This window comes from Rissa tridactyla, chromosome Z (assembly GCF_028500815.1).
Source record: "Rissa tridactyla isolate bRisTri1 chromosome Z, bRisTri1.patW.cur.20221130, whole genome shotgun sequence".
NCBI classification, from domain to species: Eukaryota; Metazoa; Chordata; class Aves; order Charadriiformes; family Laridae; genus Rissa; species Rissa tridactyla.
Window position 1 is genome coordinate 71,551,596 of NC_071497.1, and position 17,137 is coordinate 71,568,732.

Below are 17,137 nucleotides of genomic sequence, written 5' to 3' on the forward strand. Positions count from 1 at the left end.
CACGGGGCTGAGCCGGCCGGAGAGGTGCCCGTCGGCGGGTCCGAGGGGCCGGTGCCACCGCCCTTCTCCCTCACCGGAGCCCTCCTAAGGGCGGTTCGCCCTCCCTGGCACCCCGGGCCGCGCCGCCGGCCCCGCCAGCACCCAGCGCTGAGGGGGAACGCAGCGGCGCCGGCCCCGAGAGGCCTGACAGGGCTCGGCACGGCGCTGGGAGGCGGCCGGGGGCAGCGGCCGGGGCGGGGGGGGGCGGGGCGGGGCGGGGCCGGGCCGGGGCAGGGCCGGGCCGGGCGGGCTGAGGCGAGGCAGCGGCAGCGGCAGAGCGGCAGCGGCATGGCTTCGTCGCAAGGGAAGAACGAGCTGCGGTTCGCCGATTGGATGGCGGCTCTGCCCGGCAGCATCCACCGCACCCCGCTCACCAACCTGGCCATCCCAGGTAGGTGCTCCCCTCTATCCCCCTTCCCCGCCGGCCCCGGGGAGAGCGCAGCGGTGAGCGCGGTTCTCCGCTGAGGAGGAGGAAAGAAGCGGCGGCGGCAGCGAGCCCCGGGCTGTGGTGCCGTGTCTCTCCCTCCTCTCGGGGTGCCGGCTCGGACGGCGGGAAGCGGGGCGGGGGGTGCCCGCAGGACGCGGTTCCCGCCGCCCCGCACCATGAGGAACTTGGAGGCGGCGGCGGGCGGCGCCCGGCCGGGTCTGCCGCTCCCGCACCGCCCGCGGGACCTCACCTCCGCACGAACGCCCCGCATTTGCCCCGTTTACTTCGAAACTTGTGCGGCGGGGCCGGGGCCGGGCTCAGGGGGCTGGGGAAGGCGGCGGGGCGGGCGGGCGGGCGGCACCGCTTCCCTCCCCGTCGGCTTCGGAAAACGCTCGATCTCGACAGTGATTTAAGTAAAGCGAGAAACGGCAAGGTCACGGAGCTCCGGCTATGGACTCCTTCTTCCCCGCACTCTCTGCGTTTTTTTTTTTTGTGTGTGTAAGGTATTAACTGTAGCTGTAGACTTACGCAAAATACATGTCAGGATCCAAATCGGTAATTGATCTGGGTGATTTCTGGTTTGAGGAGGCACTGCGTTTTGCTCTTTTCCAGCATCCCATCCCCTCTGAGATGTCTAACAGGAATGAGGTTTTGGAGATGCTGAAGCTGTCATGTCTCTTGAGCTCCTTACGAGACATGTTCACTTCTTGCAAGTTTTCTGTTAGCAGCTGCTCGTGTGTCAGCAATTTTCATAACACTAGATATTTTTTTTCTTTTTGCAATGTAATTGCAGAAGTTATTTCCTAGAATGTGTTTTCTGTAGTTTCATTTAAACACAGGTGTGCCCTTTTAAAATCATGTGTCTAAGTTTCTTAAAGTTTACACAAGCTATGCCTAGTATTTTACTTGCTACACGTGTTTTTGCTATTGGTTGAATATATGCTGTATAAAATTGTGTCCCTCCACAATTATGGAGGGTGTAACTGTTATTTCAAATTACAATGGAGCTGTAAAAGCTCATGTTAATAACTTTTCATTATGTTCTTGCAGAATATTGGCTATGGTGAGAAATGAGTCTGTTCGTGATTCATTGCACCTTTGCAAGTTAAATGTATTGTTTTAGGGACTTGGTTTTGAGGAGATCATGATCAAACTTACTGTCGTCCAGATGCAAGAAATTGCCTTTGGTATGCATCACCTTTAACTGGTTTCCTTGACTGAAGCATCACGAGGCTGTTATTGGTGCATCTATCTCACCAAGATCTCTCGGTTACTTTCTTATAGCCTCTTTGTAAAATACAGGACATTTTTTCACAGAGTATGTTTTTCAGAGCTTTGGCAGTAATAATATAAGCTTTCACACTTTGTTAACATGTTTAAATTTTAAAACAAACAAACACAAACAAACAAACTAAAAACCTACTGTGGGCTGTAAGCGCCAGTTACTCCCAGTACAGCATTAAGCAGTGGACAATTTCCGCACCCGTGAGCGCAGAGATTGATGCCTTACATTGACAGAAGCGTTTTGTTTATGTAACAGCCATGCACCCAGTCTTGCTTTTTGTGAAATTAGCAGCAAAACTTCTACGAATTGAGTGATGTAGTATTAAGACCTTTGAAATGTGCCCTTCTGTTATTGTAAATTGACACAAACCTCACTTAACCGCCCAGCTCACTTTTAAAATGCCAGCTTTGGCAAATAGAGCCTTATGGGGAAGGGGCAATATATGAACACTGAATATTTTGTATGACTTGGTCAATTAGGGAGCTTGGCACACAGGCTGTAGGTATCAGTGCAATTTAAATTTTATCTTCTAACAGTAGGTTTATTACGATATTCAATATACAATGTGGAAATACACAATACAAAGGCAAACATGGGATTGGTTTCATCCCTTAAGAAGAAATAACCTTTCAGACATTCATAATGTTTATTTGGAAGTTTCCTGCCATATGACCATAGCTGAACATTAATGTTATGTGTGCGTAGTAGCTATTAACATATAACTGCTATTCGAGTAGTTAGTGCAAGGAACGTGTACAATGCAAACCCTCATATGTCAAATCTTCATAGTTTTAACTTGTGAGTTTTTAACTGGTTTGGAAACTAACATTTAATTACTAATGTATTCATAGAATTACTGCTATATCTTTTAAATAGCTTTTTGTCAACATTGCTTTTTTTTTTCCTTACCAAAAGAAGTTAACAGTACACTTTTATTTTTTACAGTAGAATGTAAACTTCCCTTATGCAGTAGGAATTCTGATTTTGACCTTAATTCAGCAGGATAGGATTCCGTTTCAGAGTAACAGTCCAATGCTAATGTTGAAGAAAACAAACGATTAGCTTGAAAATGTTAGAATTTTCCAAATGAATGTGTCCTCACTTATACAAAACAGATGATATTCCACAATACTGGGGAGAAAATGTTGTTGTTTTATTAGAAATCATCAGTACATTTCTCATTGTTTGGAAGGAGTGCTTGGAACTGAGATGATACACTGTGTTGTTTTTGCATAGACAGGCATCTAATATTTTAACTGTTGCAAAGAGAAGCACAAGCACCATAGTATTCGGCCATGATTGATTTAAACAAAACTGTTGGAGGTATGTTATGCTCATAGTATATCTTTTTTTTAATCTTTTTTTTTTTTTCCAATTGGTCTGTTACTAAGATTACGCAGGCACAAATTTATCCTATTTATCGCCACTTTTACTTCCATAGTCAGTGCATAGTTAGTATTCCAGTAAATTCATTTACTTGTTTCATTCTCTGTGGTTCAAGCAGGTACTTTTGTTTTCCTAAGAACAGGAATCCAGTAGATGAGGCAGAGATCAAGCCGGCTTTGTCAATCAGAAACTTCTCCATTTGGATTTGTTCCAAATTTGAGAATGATGCGTTATACCATGATGTTTTCTTCTTTCACTGTGCTGTCTATGCCTGTGTTCTCTTGCACTGCAAATGGCAGATTTTCCTCAAGTGAAGGATACCAGTAGCAAATAACAGTATACGCTTTTTGCTTCCAGAAAATACCATCCATATTTAATCTTCTATTGCTGTGACAATTAGAACAATGAAAGGATATGTTCTTAGGATTTCAGCCCAAAGTGTATGTCTCCTAGTGTTTGTAAATTGCCTCTTATGTTAAACGATCTGCCTGGGTAAGAAAAAGGCTAAGAAAAAGGTGGAGGATTGTGGATTATTTTGTTGTTGTTCGAGGTGGGTGTGTCTTTTGGTATTTGGTAAAGTGTAGTTTTATTCAATGCCTGTGCCTCTTTGACCAGGATAAGAAATAGTTTGTTGTAGATAACGTAAGTTTATAGAACTGAAATCTTTGTGCCCCCAAGTTGAGGCTAGAAGGCAAGGTACAGAGAGCCTATGTATTCTGATGTATTAATGCCCTCTTCTTCATCTGGGTTGAGGGTGTGAGCTATGTGCAATGCAGTAAAATAGACATCAGCAGGCAGCATTTCCTTACGAATTGACCCACTTACTGATCAATTACCTTTCTTATTGACAATCTGTAAATATGTTTCTAGTTTTATATCAGTCTGAGTTTTTGTACAAATAATATGTGTGATACATGTTGCCTTTTCCCCTGGTGTTAATATACCAAGCCTCTGAGAAGTCTGTAAGAATAATTTATAATGGAAGAAAGCACTTTCCTCCCCAAGTAACTAAGCCTTCCACCAAAATTGGTGCTAGCCTAAGATCAGATCTGCTGTAGAAGCAATCTTGATGTGTACTTATATAAGTGAAGATAAAATCTTCTGAATGAATTTGAGACCTAAAATATCCCTTGAATGCATAATTTTGGGAGTTGGGACTCTTCAGGCTTTCATTTCATAGGAGTGTTTTGTACTTTCTTTGAGCAGATGAAACCTTTGGCCTCAGCATGTGCTCTTGTTGCTGGAGGATTCACCGAGAGCAATACAATTCTCAGCGAAAATTATTTTCACAGTGATACCAGCTTGCCAGCTGTGTTTGCTTAATGTAGCTCCTTAAGAGGAATGCACAGGACCTGACTGGGTTCTTCTGTTTCTCAGATGAGATTTTATTTTTTTTTTTGGTATTTTGACCTATAAAATTCTTTGTCCGTCAGAAAGAAAGCAATTACTAGACACAACAGAGCTAAAATTGGCTCATTTTAAATAAGAAGCTATTGGCAGGTGGAAATTTTTTATGCTACCCATCTTTAGAAACAGGCTCTGTGACTTCAATTTTGTATTTCCCACTATCCCACCATCATCATGCTTTGAAAAAAAAGTGTTAGGGTCAAAGATGAGAGTGCCCAAGATGTCAAAAAAGATGTGAGATGGTACAAGCAGACTTGAGAAAAGCATGCATGTTACTGTAGCTGGAATTCATTTTTTTGAACGACAGCGCTGCTGAAGTAACATAGCAGCTCTGTTTCAAATATTTTAAATTCCTGCCTTCCATTGTAATAATTTTGCTTATGTTCAAGGGATTACTTCTTGGGCAGATGCTTCTCAGCCCCACAGGGAAATTATTTCATCTTAAAAAAGGCTAGAAATACTTTCTTGTTCCTTGTGGTTACGTAGTTACATAACATTTTCACTGTTTAAATGTTACCAGGGAGCTCTTTAATTTTGAGCTTGAATAGCCGATAAATTGGATCTTCCTCGAGTGAAGATTGATTGTCTTTGGGAAGTGCTTGGGACCTGTTTCAACCTTGTCTGTCCACTAGTGGTCAACAGAGTACCTCTGCTTCACTTGCCAGCGTCCGATTCTGTGCAAAATTAGCTTCGCTTAGAACTGTAAACTGATGAGGCAGGTAAATGTATAAATAAACCTACAATGCAGGTTGGCCATTAGCTTTTGACATGCATGTAAGTACCTAGAAGAACTGTTTCTTTTTCCAGTGCACTCCGTACTCTATTTCAGAGTTCTTCTGCCTGAAATAAGTACTTAATGCCTTATCTTCTTCTCAGGAAAGGAGTGAAGATCTTCATAACTGACCTTCCTAATTTTTTTAGGGTAACTCTCTCCTTCCTTATTGACAGACTTCCTTTTACATCACTTTGATCTACAAAACAGTCTCTCTCTGGCCCTGCAGATGCTAATGTGTCACTTCCAACCCTTTCAGAAATATTTCTGTGTGATATATCATTAATTTTCCCTGCCGTGACACGTTTCTAGCATGTACAAAATGAAGCTGTTTTGTTCCTCACACTGCCATAAAAATCAAACAGTTTAAGCCCTTCAGTTACTTGCCCATCTGCTACAAGAAGTAATTTGAAACCGTTTTTGCTTGGTTTCCCAACAGGAGCTATTTATTTAATCCAGCAATCTCTGTCCATTCTGTCTCCTGCGGCTTAGTTCCAGCAGAGATGGCTTCTTCTCTAACCTGCCTTGCATCCTGCCACCATGGCAGGTGCGGCAGAGGGAACGGCTTTATTGCCATCTGGAATTATTCCTCTCTTTCCACCTCATTGAATTTCTGTTTCATTTCATCTCTTGGCTGAAAAGTTCTTAACTGTTCTGTGTACCCAAACTGCCCTTACCTTCTGACAATTTTTAACTTTATGTTTGGTATATGTTTTACGTTTGGTAACTTTTTACAGTTCTTACTATAGTGCAACTTGTACTGTGTCTTTCACACAAAATGATACTTGCTTAGAAGATCCTCAGACATACTCAACTGTGCAAGTAATCAAAAATGCAGGTGCAAAGTAGACAAAGTTACGGAGACTATAACTTTACGCCCCTTAAGAGGGCTGTGCAATCTCTTCTACTGCTTTGCATAAAGATGTTAATTAAAACTTTAGCTACTTAATTAGAAATTGATTGTATATCTTTAATAAATACTTTCCAGATTTAGTAAACCTCCTTGCCCACCGTGCCTTCCCAGATGCCTCTGTACAATAGGTATGAGGCTTAGGATGTAGAAGGCCAGTGAATGGATGGTGTGGATGATGGTCCATCTGCACCCAGAGGTGTTGCCAAGGTCAGAAAGGCCTATCCCTGTATCATGACCACTTCTATGAGGAAGAAAAGATGGTTAATAGTTGTAGACGACTCCCTTCTGCAGGTGTCAGAGGGTCCAATATGCTGGACAGACTCTCCTTTTAGGGAAGTTTGCTTCCTCCCTGGGGCTCGGGTTAAGGACATCACTAGGAAACTTCCTAGCCTGGTACGACCCTCAGACTACTACCCGTTACTGCTATTCTATATGGGTGTCAATGAAGCCACAATGTGTAGTCCAAGGGGGATCAAAAGAGACTTCATGGCCTTGGGACTGCTGGTAAGGGAATAGACAGATCCGGTCTATTACTACATGGCTCTGTGGCTGGTGTGACTGCCCCAGTTTTGGATTTTTTTGGTAATGGGATGGCCTAAATGGCACCAGGCTTGCTGGTGTCAGATGGGATTCACCTTTCTCAAAGGAGGAGGAGGGTCTTTGCTCACAAACTAGTAGGCCTCATTGACAGCTTTAAACTAGATTTGAAGTGGGGGGGAGATGCCTATGACAAGCTGTGGGATCACACATCAGGGTTAGAGGGAGGGGGTGCTAGTGATGGCACTCAGCCGGTTGCTCTGAGACATGCTGGGTACACTGCAGCACACTTGACGCCTTACAGAGATGATCCAGGGGCTCCTGAGGTAATAGGAGCCAACACGGAAACAGTGAAATACCTCAAAGGAATTAAGGGGTGTTCCTCTAAGAAGGTGACACAGCCAACAGCCCAGCTGAAGTACCTCTACACCAATGCACGCAGCAAGGGCAACGAACAGGAGGAGCTGGAAGACACCATGCTGCTAGAAAGCTACGACCTAGTTGCCATCACTGGAACTTGGGGGGACGAATCCTGTGACAGGAGTGAGGTTGTCGATTGCTACAGACTGTTCAGAAAGGACAGGTGGGGACAAAGGAGTGGAGGAGTTGCCCTCTACATCAAGAAATGGATAGAGTGTGAGGAGCTCTTTCTGAAGAATAGCCATAAGCAGGTTGAAAGCTTACAGATAAGAATTAGAGACCAAGGCAACAAAGGGAGCCTTGCGGTTGGTGTCTACTACAGGCCACCCAATCAAGGGGAGACTATATACGAAGCCTTCTTACGCCAGCTACGGGAGGTATTGCATTCGCAGGCTCTCATCTTACTGGGGGAATTCAGCCACCCTGACATCTGCGGGAAAAGTAGCACAGCAAGCTGTAAGCAATCCAAACTCCTGCAATGCATCTTAAGCCAGGTAATAGACAGCCCTACCAGAGGGGATGTGGTGCTGGACCTGGTGGTCAGTAATGCAAGAGAGCTAATCAGAAACATCAAGATTGGAGGCAGCCTGGACTGCAGTGATCATGCACTGGTAGAGTTTGCAGTTCTGAGGGATATGGATCAGGCGAAGAGCAAAGTCAGGACCCTGAATTGTAGGAAAGCAAAATTCCAGCTTTTGAAGGAGTCAGTCAATAGGACCCCCTGGGAAACTAGGGACAAGAGAGCAGAACAGAGCTGGCAGATCTTTAACGGTGCTTTCCATAGAGCACAAGAACTCTCAATCCCTAGGTGCAAGAGATTTGGAAAGGAAGGCAAGAGACTGGCATATCTGAGTCAACACCTGCTGGTCAAACTACAGGGCAAGAAGGAAATGCACAGTGGAAGCAGGGACAAGTATCCTAGGAAGTGCATAGGCATGCTGCCCAGTTGTGTAGGGATGGGGTCAGAAAGGTCCAGGCACAGCTGGAACTCAGCAAGGAATGCAAAGAACAATAAGAAGGGCTTCTACAGGTATGTCAGCCAGAAAAGGAAGGTCAAAGAAAGCGTACATCCCTGTGATGAGCAAGACTGTCAAACTGGTAATGACGGGTGAGAGGAAGGCTGAGTTACTCAATAGCTTTTTTGCCTGTCTTCACTGGCAATCTCTCTTCCTACAACTCTTGAGAGAGGCTGAGAGAGTTGGGGTTATTCAGCCTGGAGAAGAAAAGGCTCAGGCGAGACCTTATTGCAGCCTTTTAGTACTTAAAGGAAGCTTATAGGAAAGATGAGGACAAACTTCTTAGCAGGTCCTGTAGTGAAAGGACGAGTAATGGTATTAAACTAAAAGAGGGTAGATTTTAGGCTAGATATAAGGAAAAAAAATTATAATGAGGGTGGCTGGTGAAACACTGGAACAGGTTGCCCAGAGAGGTGGTAGATGCCCCATCCCTGGAAACATTTAAGGTTGGGTTGGGTGGGGCCCTGAGCAACTTGATCTCTTTGTAGATGTCCCTGCTCATTGCCGAAGGATTTGACTAGATGACCTTTAAAGGTCCCTTCCAACCCAAACCATTCAATGATTTAACAGTACTTCTTTACAAAGAGCAGCCAATTGTAGGGAGAATAACTTCTATGCCCATCTTCTCCTTTGTTCAAAGTAGTACAAATTATAGGTGCTTAATTTGTGAACATATCTGCTTGTGCAGTCCTTACAGTAAAGGCCATGGGATTTGGAAGAAAGTTGGTTCAGAATGGTACGGAAATACTGAAATGTTGTGGTAAATCAATGTAAACAAATCATAGAATACCACGTGGGAAGGTACCTCAAGAATCATCTGGTCCAACCTTTCTTGGCAAAAGCACAGTCTAGACAAGATTGCCCAGCAGCCTGTCCAGCCGAGTCTTAAAAGGGTCCAATTTTTGGGAACCCACCACTTCCCTGGGCAGATTATTCTAATGGCTGACTGTTACATTGTGAAATTTTTTTCTCTCTTGTCCAATTGAAATCTCCCCAGGAGTAACTTGTACCCATTACCCCTTTCCTTTTCCATGTGACTCCCTGTAAATCAGGAGTCTTTTCCCTCCTCAAGTAGCCTGCCAGAAATGGGAAACACTAGTGATATCCTCTGAGGGATGCCCATCTATAAGATGGATCGGAAGGAGGGTCTGGGGAACTACAGGCCTGACAGTCTGACCTTGGTGCTGGGGAAAGCTATGGAGCAGATTATATCAAGTACCATCACACAGCACGTACAGGACAACCAGGTGATCAGGCCCACTCATCAGGGGTTTATGAAAGGCAGGTCCTGCTTGACTAACCTCATCTCCTTCTATGACAAGGTGACCTGGTTAGTCGATGAGGGAAAGGTTGTGGAATAACTTTAGTAAAGCCTTTGACACCGTTGCCCACAGCATTCTCCTGAAGAAACTGGCTGCTCATGGCTTGGATGGGTGTATTCTTTGCTGGGTAAAAAACTGGCTGGATGGCCAGGCCCAAAGAGTTGTGGTGAATGGAGCTAAATCCAGTCAGTTGATCCCAAGTGGTGTTCCCTGGGCTCAGTATTTGGGCCAGTTCTGCTTCATATCTTTATTAACAACCTGGATGAGGGGATAAAGTGCACCCTCAGTAAGTTTGCAGATGACGCCAAGTTGCGTGGGAGTGTCGACCTGCTTGAGGGTAGAATAGAAAGGCTCTGTAGAGGGATCTGGACAGGCTGGATCGATGGGCCAAGGCTAGATGTATGAGGTTCCACAAGGCCAAATGCCTGGTCCTGCACTTGGGTCACAACAATTCCATACAGTGTTACAGGCTTGAGAAAGAGTGGAGAACTGCCTGGCAGAAAAGGACCTGGGGGTGTTGGTCGACAGCTGGCTGAATATGAGACAGCAGTGTGCCCAGGTGGCCAAGAAGACCAACAGCATTGTGGCCTATATCAGAAATAGTATGCCCAGGAGGACCAGGGAAGTGATCGTCCGCCTGTACTTGGCATTGGTGAGGCCGCACCTCGAATATTGTGTTTGGTTTTGTGCCTCTCACTACAAGAAAGACATTGAGGTGCTGGAGCACATCCAAAGAAGAGCAGCAAAGCTGGTGAGGGGTCTGGAGCACAAGTCTGATGAGGAGCAGCTGAGGGAGCTGGAGTTGTTCATCCTGGAGAAAAGGAGGCTGAGGGGAGACCTTATCGCTCTCTGCTGCTACCTGAAGGGAGGTTGTAGAGAGGTCAGTGTCGGTCTCTTCTCCCAAGTAACAGGTGGTAGGACAAGAGGAAATGGCCTCAAGTTGCACCAGGGGAAGTTTAGGATGCATATTAGGAAAAATTTCTTCACCAAAAGGGTTGTGAAGCATTGGAACAGGCTGCCCAGGGAAGTGGTTGAGTCCCTGGAGGTATTTAAAAGATGTGTAGATGTGGCACTTAAGGACATGGTTTAGTGGTGGTAATGCTAGGCTAACAGTTAGACTTGATGATCTTCAAGGTCTTTTTCAACCTAAATGATTCTGCAATTCTATGATTTCAGTGATGAGTATTTTGTGCGCTTATTTTCATGTATTTATACTTCTGATTGATAGAAAACTGTTTTGGTGCTGCGTATGTTTGCACAGCTAGACCACTTTCACGTTTTTATAGGAAGAGGTTAGTTTCCTTACTGGATACAAATAGGTAGCAAAGAAGTAGTCTCTGCTAAGAAGTGGTTGGTTAATCTGGAGGTCTGAATAATTTAATTTGTTTCTACCATTGGCGAGATGGAAGAACAGCTAAACAACAAACATAGAAATTGCAATTTATAATACCAGTAGCAACCCCTCCTTAAATTGTCATCCAGAATGCTTGAGGCAAAGCTGAAGATCTTCCTTCCCTCATAGATTAGTGCCTGGTAGATGGGGACTAAATGCTAAAAGCTGCTGAGTGCTGCCAGCTCCCTTGGAAGCCGAGGGTCCTCAGTCTTCCATCAGCTCAGGTCCAAGTATCCAAATGTGATGTTCCTATTGTAGAAAAATGTCATAGCCACTTAAAAGTTGTTTTTCTTGCGGTGAAATGGAATATATTGTTTTATTTCTTTGGAAGTACAGATTTGGTCTTTTTCTGTCTATTTTAAAACCATCTCGCAGTTTTCACCATGATCTAATTTAAAACAAATCACTAGAACAGTTTTCAGATGCTTTGACACCTTTTAAAAGATCTCTGTTCATATTAAATAAAGTTTAACCTTTGCTTCATCTAATCTCTTATCTGGTTAGCTCACATACCTCATGCTTAAATACTTCATCGTAGGGTTTCAACAATGAAATAAAATATTGCAGAATAGCAAGAAAGGGAGGGGAGAAAAAATGGATTTTCTTAGTTGTGGTTCCAGGCTTTGCACCTCTCTGTCTGACACTTAGGAGATTAATAGTATACTTTATGCTTTACCTTGTTGTCATGCTATCATCCACAAAGTATTCATGTTTTGATAGTAGAATTATTTTTTTTTAAAATCTTATTAAACGTTTGGCATGTATTTATACTTTGGCAGCCATGCGACTTGGTTTTATAACTATGAAAGGTTGTTAAACTGGGACTTAAATGAGAGTAGGAAAGATGTATGATATATGAGTACATGTAGTGCTGTGCAATCGAACTGTTGGCTTAGGGCCTCCAAGTGTATTAGTTTGTTTTCGCTAAATCCTTTGGTTAAAGCTTTGTATTCTTGAAAAATATATGCTTCAGACTAGTCTGGATGTTCATACCAAAGCCCAATGACATGTTTGTACATCTTCTGAACCATCATGTGACTTGAATTGTCTCCTAGTGTTTCACTTGGATGCCTGCCACTAAAGGGTAGAAGAGAAATGGAGAAGTTTTAGTCATTTTCATTATCTGTGAGGCTGCTGTATGATCTTAAGAAAGCTGTCAGAAATCTCTGCCACGTTGTCGTCTTTGTAGGCCAGGGCTGGTAATCTCAGGAAGACCACCAATACTGAGGCTGGCCTTGTTCTTACGAGGAGAGCTGGGTTAGTGCTCTGTGCTCCGTGCTTGTGGAACATTTCACTGACCTAGGCAGTGCTTTGGGAGGCAGGCTGTTTGGTTGTTGTGCACTGCAAAGCTCACACAAGCTTTTGGTGGAGTGCTGGTCTCCTGCCATGTGAATGCTACCCAGAAGTCTCTTTGTCAGCACAGAAGTTTGAGTAGGTACTGATTCTAGGTGCTAGCACAAGAACCCCAATGTGTTTGCTATTTTAGGATTAGTCTTATCTCTTTCTGTTGAAGCCCTTACATTTTTCCAGACTGTCTGTTCCAATCATGTAGATCATCTTCACAAATACTGTGTCAGTAGACATGCAAGCCAGGGAGGTGGTGTTCCTTATATATCATGAGTGCAGATGCACGTTCCCATCATGTGATCCAAAAAATGTAAGTCTCTTCAATTGGTTCCCTCAGACTTGAAGTGCTGCTTCGACATCTCAAAAGTAGCTTATCTGTGTATGATAGACAGATCAGGAGATCACTTTGAAGCTTCTGTAGAAGACATCTGCCAGTTGCTTTTTCCATTGATGGAAAGCAAAGAGGACTACATTGGTGCTCTGTATTGCACTGCAGTAGGGGTAAATCTGTGGCCAGATGAAGCTCTTTTTGAACAGAAATTCCCCAGTTACCTTCAGCCACAAAAAGGAGGAGGAGAGTGTTGACTGAAAGTTCTCTTGAAGGCAAAGATCTAGCTTGGACATAAGACAAGATCTAGCTTCGCCTCAATCAGATCACTGCAGGAGCAGACAAGGACCATCTAATAAGGTATTCTTCAAATATTCTTTAAATTTTTGGTATATAGGTAAAACACGTTCTGGGTTAAGGGACCGGTCAATAGGGGTTTCCCATAAGTCGTAAGAGACATCTTACGCAGGGTGCCGTATACCAGGCTACTAGTGCCTGAGGGTATACATTTGGTATTAGTACAGAACTTGCATAAGTGTTTGTTTGTACTTTTGGTTTTGTGCACGCTTACTGTGAGTAGTGTACTCTGGTATTTAGTACATTGGTACGGGCCTGGGGGTAAGCTACCTACTTCTGTAATAATGTACTGCATCAGTATCCTCAATGCACTAAGAAAAGAGCTTTTAGGGGGTTGCATCTTTGCCTCCCCAGAACCTCTTCTCAGCAGGTGCACGCTGGAATTAGCTGTGCTTGCTGCCTGTGCATAGTGGGCTTCATAGTACAGCATATTTTTGGTCAGCATACAGCATATGACCAAAGTATATTTTTGGTCAAAAAACTGCATGTTTAAATTCAGCACTTGTAAGTATATGAATCCAAGTCTGGGATCTTCTGTCTCAGGCAGTGTTTCTGGGTTGGTTTCATTGTTGGTTTTGTTTTTTTTTTAATGCTTCAGCTTTTGCCCCCATTGGTATAGTTCTCTCACTGTCTCCCGGGTTGAAGTGGAGGCTTTTCCAATGGCACGGGGATGCTTGTTTTTGATGAACTTTAATCTTCAAAGCATTGCTAGGTTGGAGTTCTGGCTTAGTGTGTTTCTGATGCAGAATTGTCAGCCTTTGTGCTTTCCAGTAAGAGAGGTTGCCTCAAAAGAGTCCTGTCTGGGATGGGAATGGGGAGTGCATGTATTTTGACCTTCTAGTCATGCTTCAAGGCTTATCTAGTAGTGCAGGCTCTTGCTGTGAGAGGGAGCTGGACTCGTGCCGTTAGCCAAGTGTTATTTAGTGCATGTGCCTAGTGAGTGTTTTGAGAAACATTTTGTAAGTTGAAATAAATACAGAGAAGTCAAGCCAGCTTCAGTAATTTTTGGACGTAGCTGTCTTATAGGGGAAACAAGCCAAGGGACACTGAAGGACACAAGCAGAATGCTGTTGTTTCTAGTGTGCAAGGTGCAGGAATCCCTTTAGAAATCACAGTGTGGAATATGGACAAAACTGGAATTTCTAAGATCAGTTTTAATGGCTGTTGATGATGCAGGCTCTTCTGGCTGGAAATGATGTGAGTATGAACTGATAAAACCAGACGCTGACTTGTCTGAGAGCTCGGTATGATGCGGTGGTGGTACTGAAGAGAAATGGTTTGCTTTTGTGCTATTATGTATTTGATCCCGTTGCATCCTTCTGCTCTGCAGGGGTCAGAACAAGTCACTGAAAGGTTGATTGGTCTGGTCCACCTTATGATTTCAATTTCTAGCTGTTTGTTAATGTGCTTTCTACACCACAAAATTATTACAGTTTCCTTTGAGGCTGCATCCTTTACAAAAACAAAAGTAATCTCTGCTATTGGAAAGTGACTTCAGTTTTGCAGGAGAGCCCTGTCGGTAACTAGGGCAAATAACTGGGATTAAACTGAGCCAGGGTTGCACAGCATGGAAGATGCAATGGTGGAGATCTAAGGCCAGGGTGAGAAGTGCTGTAAAGAACAAAGGTGCAGTTAGTTCAGTGCCTTGGCTCTGGCATCTTCTCTGGCCAGTGTCAGGGAAAGGAAATAAAGTTGAGAATAAAGTTCAGAATAAAGGGGTATTCCCCCAAACTTGTACCTCTTTACTCTTCTGGCCTGTGGATTTCTTGAGCCAAAAGGTTGCGTCCAAATTATTACATTCTGTAATGCCTGATGGACTGTTCTTCCAGCAGCGTTCAAGGAAGATCTGTGTCCCCTTATCTGTAAATGAGGCTGGAGTAGGGACTTTCACTATTCCCCTTGGCTTCTGGAGAGTGTGAGGTTTGTACGGCCATGGGGAGAGGGCACAAGAGGGTTTGTGACACTGGGTCAGTCATGGGAGAATGTCACTGGGACAAGAGAGGACTGAGACAAGTTTGGGTCCCCGCTTCTGGAATTGCTTAGGTTTTTGACACTGAGTAGATACTGAGTCGAACAACAGAACCTGTGCTGGGGGCAGCGGATGCAGCCTGAACACCTCCTTCCCAACTGAGTGTGGATGTTCGTCTTGTTTATGGTCTCCTGGGGCCTGTGAATCTTGCCCACTGATGCAGAGTTATCAGTGCATAGCTGGAGGACATCCTCTTCATTCTCCTAGTGCTCAGTAGTTTCTGGCTATTTACAGTCCATATAAATCAACATTTCTCTACTCTGGAGGAAACATACATCTTTCTGAAACATGCACATTGTGCCAACAACCCTAGAGGACCTAACATTTGTGGTGGCCTCTTTCCAGCCCAGCCTGCTTCTCAAGTAGGTCTTCAGGCAACAATAAGCCACTGGTGCTTCCAGTTTTCAGAACTGGATTTTATCTTTCTTTGGCATTGCTTTCCCAGATGTACCAAGAGAGATAAGGTTTCTTAATCTTTAAACCACCTTTCTAGGCTGTGAATTTGCTTGAAGTTTATCAGAGAGATGGGAGGTGATGGTGTTTTGTTGTAATTTTAAGGTTTTTAGAGTAGGTGTTTTCATATTTGGAATGGTATTCAGAAGCACCAATAAGTAAACTTAATGCATTGAAAGCAACTTCTTTGAGTCAAGTGGGAGATAATGCCCTTTCCTTTCAAAATTGCTATTGTCTGAAAGAGCGTGCTGTTCCTGGAACACAGAAGCCAAGCTAAACTCTATCCCTTTTATGTCACACTTCCCTTCAGGTGTCATTTCAACATAATAATAATTTGGATAATATAATAAAATGGATAATAATTTGTGAGCACTGTTTTAATCTAGAAGGCAAAGTAATCTGTTTTCAAAACTCTCAACAATTTATGGGCAAGAGGGACAAGGATACAAGAGGGAGGAAAGGAGAGATTATACTTGAAGTAAGCTTTTTGCATGAGTTCAACCCAGTTCACAGTTAAGTTTTGGTGTTTTTTTTTGTTTGGTTTGGGTTTGGACATTTTATTGGATAAGAGAATTCATCGGCTGCCAGGAGAAATTTTGATGTTAGTCTGACTGGGTCTGGTTTTCCACTGCCTTGTACCATCTGTGAATGCAGATCTGTATGAAGTGTCACTAAATCAGAGCAGTAACTCTGTATTTTTACTGTGTGCCCTATGTGGTGTGGAACTGCATCTGTCTTGGTTAGCTCTTGATGAATAAATTGCTCTGACCAGCTGAAGACAGCAATGCTGATTAGATCATGGACTTAAATATGGCCCTGCAAACTACCTAATGCAACTCACTTGTCAGAAAGATGAGTACCAGTTTATGTTGCTTCCAGTCTCCAACCGTTATTAAGTAGCCACATGAAAGAAAAAATAATCTGTCTTCAAAGAGAAAAAAATCACAAGCTTTACAATTCAGCCTTATCCAAAAATTCCATTGTCTTTTGATTATGACCTAAATATAATTTAGGGAACAACCACAGAAAAGTAGGATTTGGGATTTTACCTACTGCATTTTGAAATCAACTGACAGACACACTGTGATGACTAATAGTGCTAGATCATGCTGTTAGTTTGTTACTGTAGTGACTTAAGGAACATGCAGAAGAGGAGGAAATAGCATATAATCTAATATTTTTTGAGACAGTGGGCTGCTGAAGTACCATTAAGTAATATTTTGGTTTTGGTCTGAATTATAATGATACTGGAGCCGGCTGGCCTTTCACAAACTTACTCTTTTCTTACTGTAAAATTAAAAAATATATTAGGCTTTCAAATGTACTAACATTTATTTATAATAATATGTTTTAATATTTAGGCAGCAGTATTTCAAAACCAAGCTAGCTTATTTTCAGTGCCTTAACATATCTTTTAAGGTGTTCATATAACTGAAGCCTGGAGAACTCTTGGGACAAGTAAAGATTGGAATTTCTGGTTTTGTCTCCCAGTTCAAATGTAGTGATCTGTTTCTAGAATTACTATGGAATTGAGAAACACATAGAAACAGAAAAGACTCCCCAGGAAAGGGTTTTAAAATGTCTGTGATGTATTTGAGGCCGTGTGTGGTTGTTTGATGACACCAGTATCCGTCTGTTTTCTGAAGCCCTGGAACACAAAGGCTCTTCATATCTCTTTTGAACAGCTTCTTGCAAGACCAATCCTC

General features: G+C 43.3%; 1 protein-coding gene across 1 annotated transcript in view; it reads left to right on the forward strand.

The window, feature by feature from the left end:
* The first annotated feature begins 315 nt into the window (after positions 1 to 315).
* PLCXD3 (phosphatidylinositol specific phospholipase C X domain containing 3) overlaps positions 316 to 17,137 on the forward strand; it is an 88,637-nt gene continuing 71,815 nt past the window's right edge. The window contains exon 1 of the mRNA XM_054185189.1: positions 316 to 430. Within this exon, the coding sequence (XP_054041164.1) occupies positions 328 to 430 (103 nt within the window). The 5' untranslated portion in view covers positions 316 to 327. The remainder of the gene's footprint in view (positions 431 to 17,137) is intronic.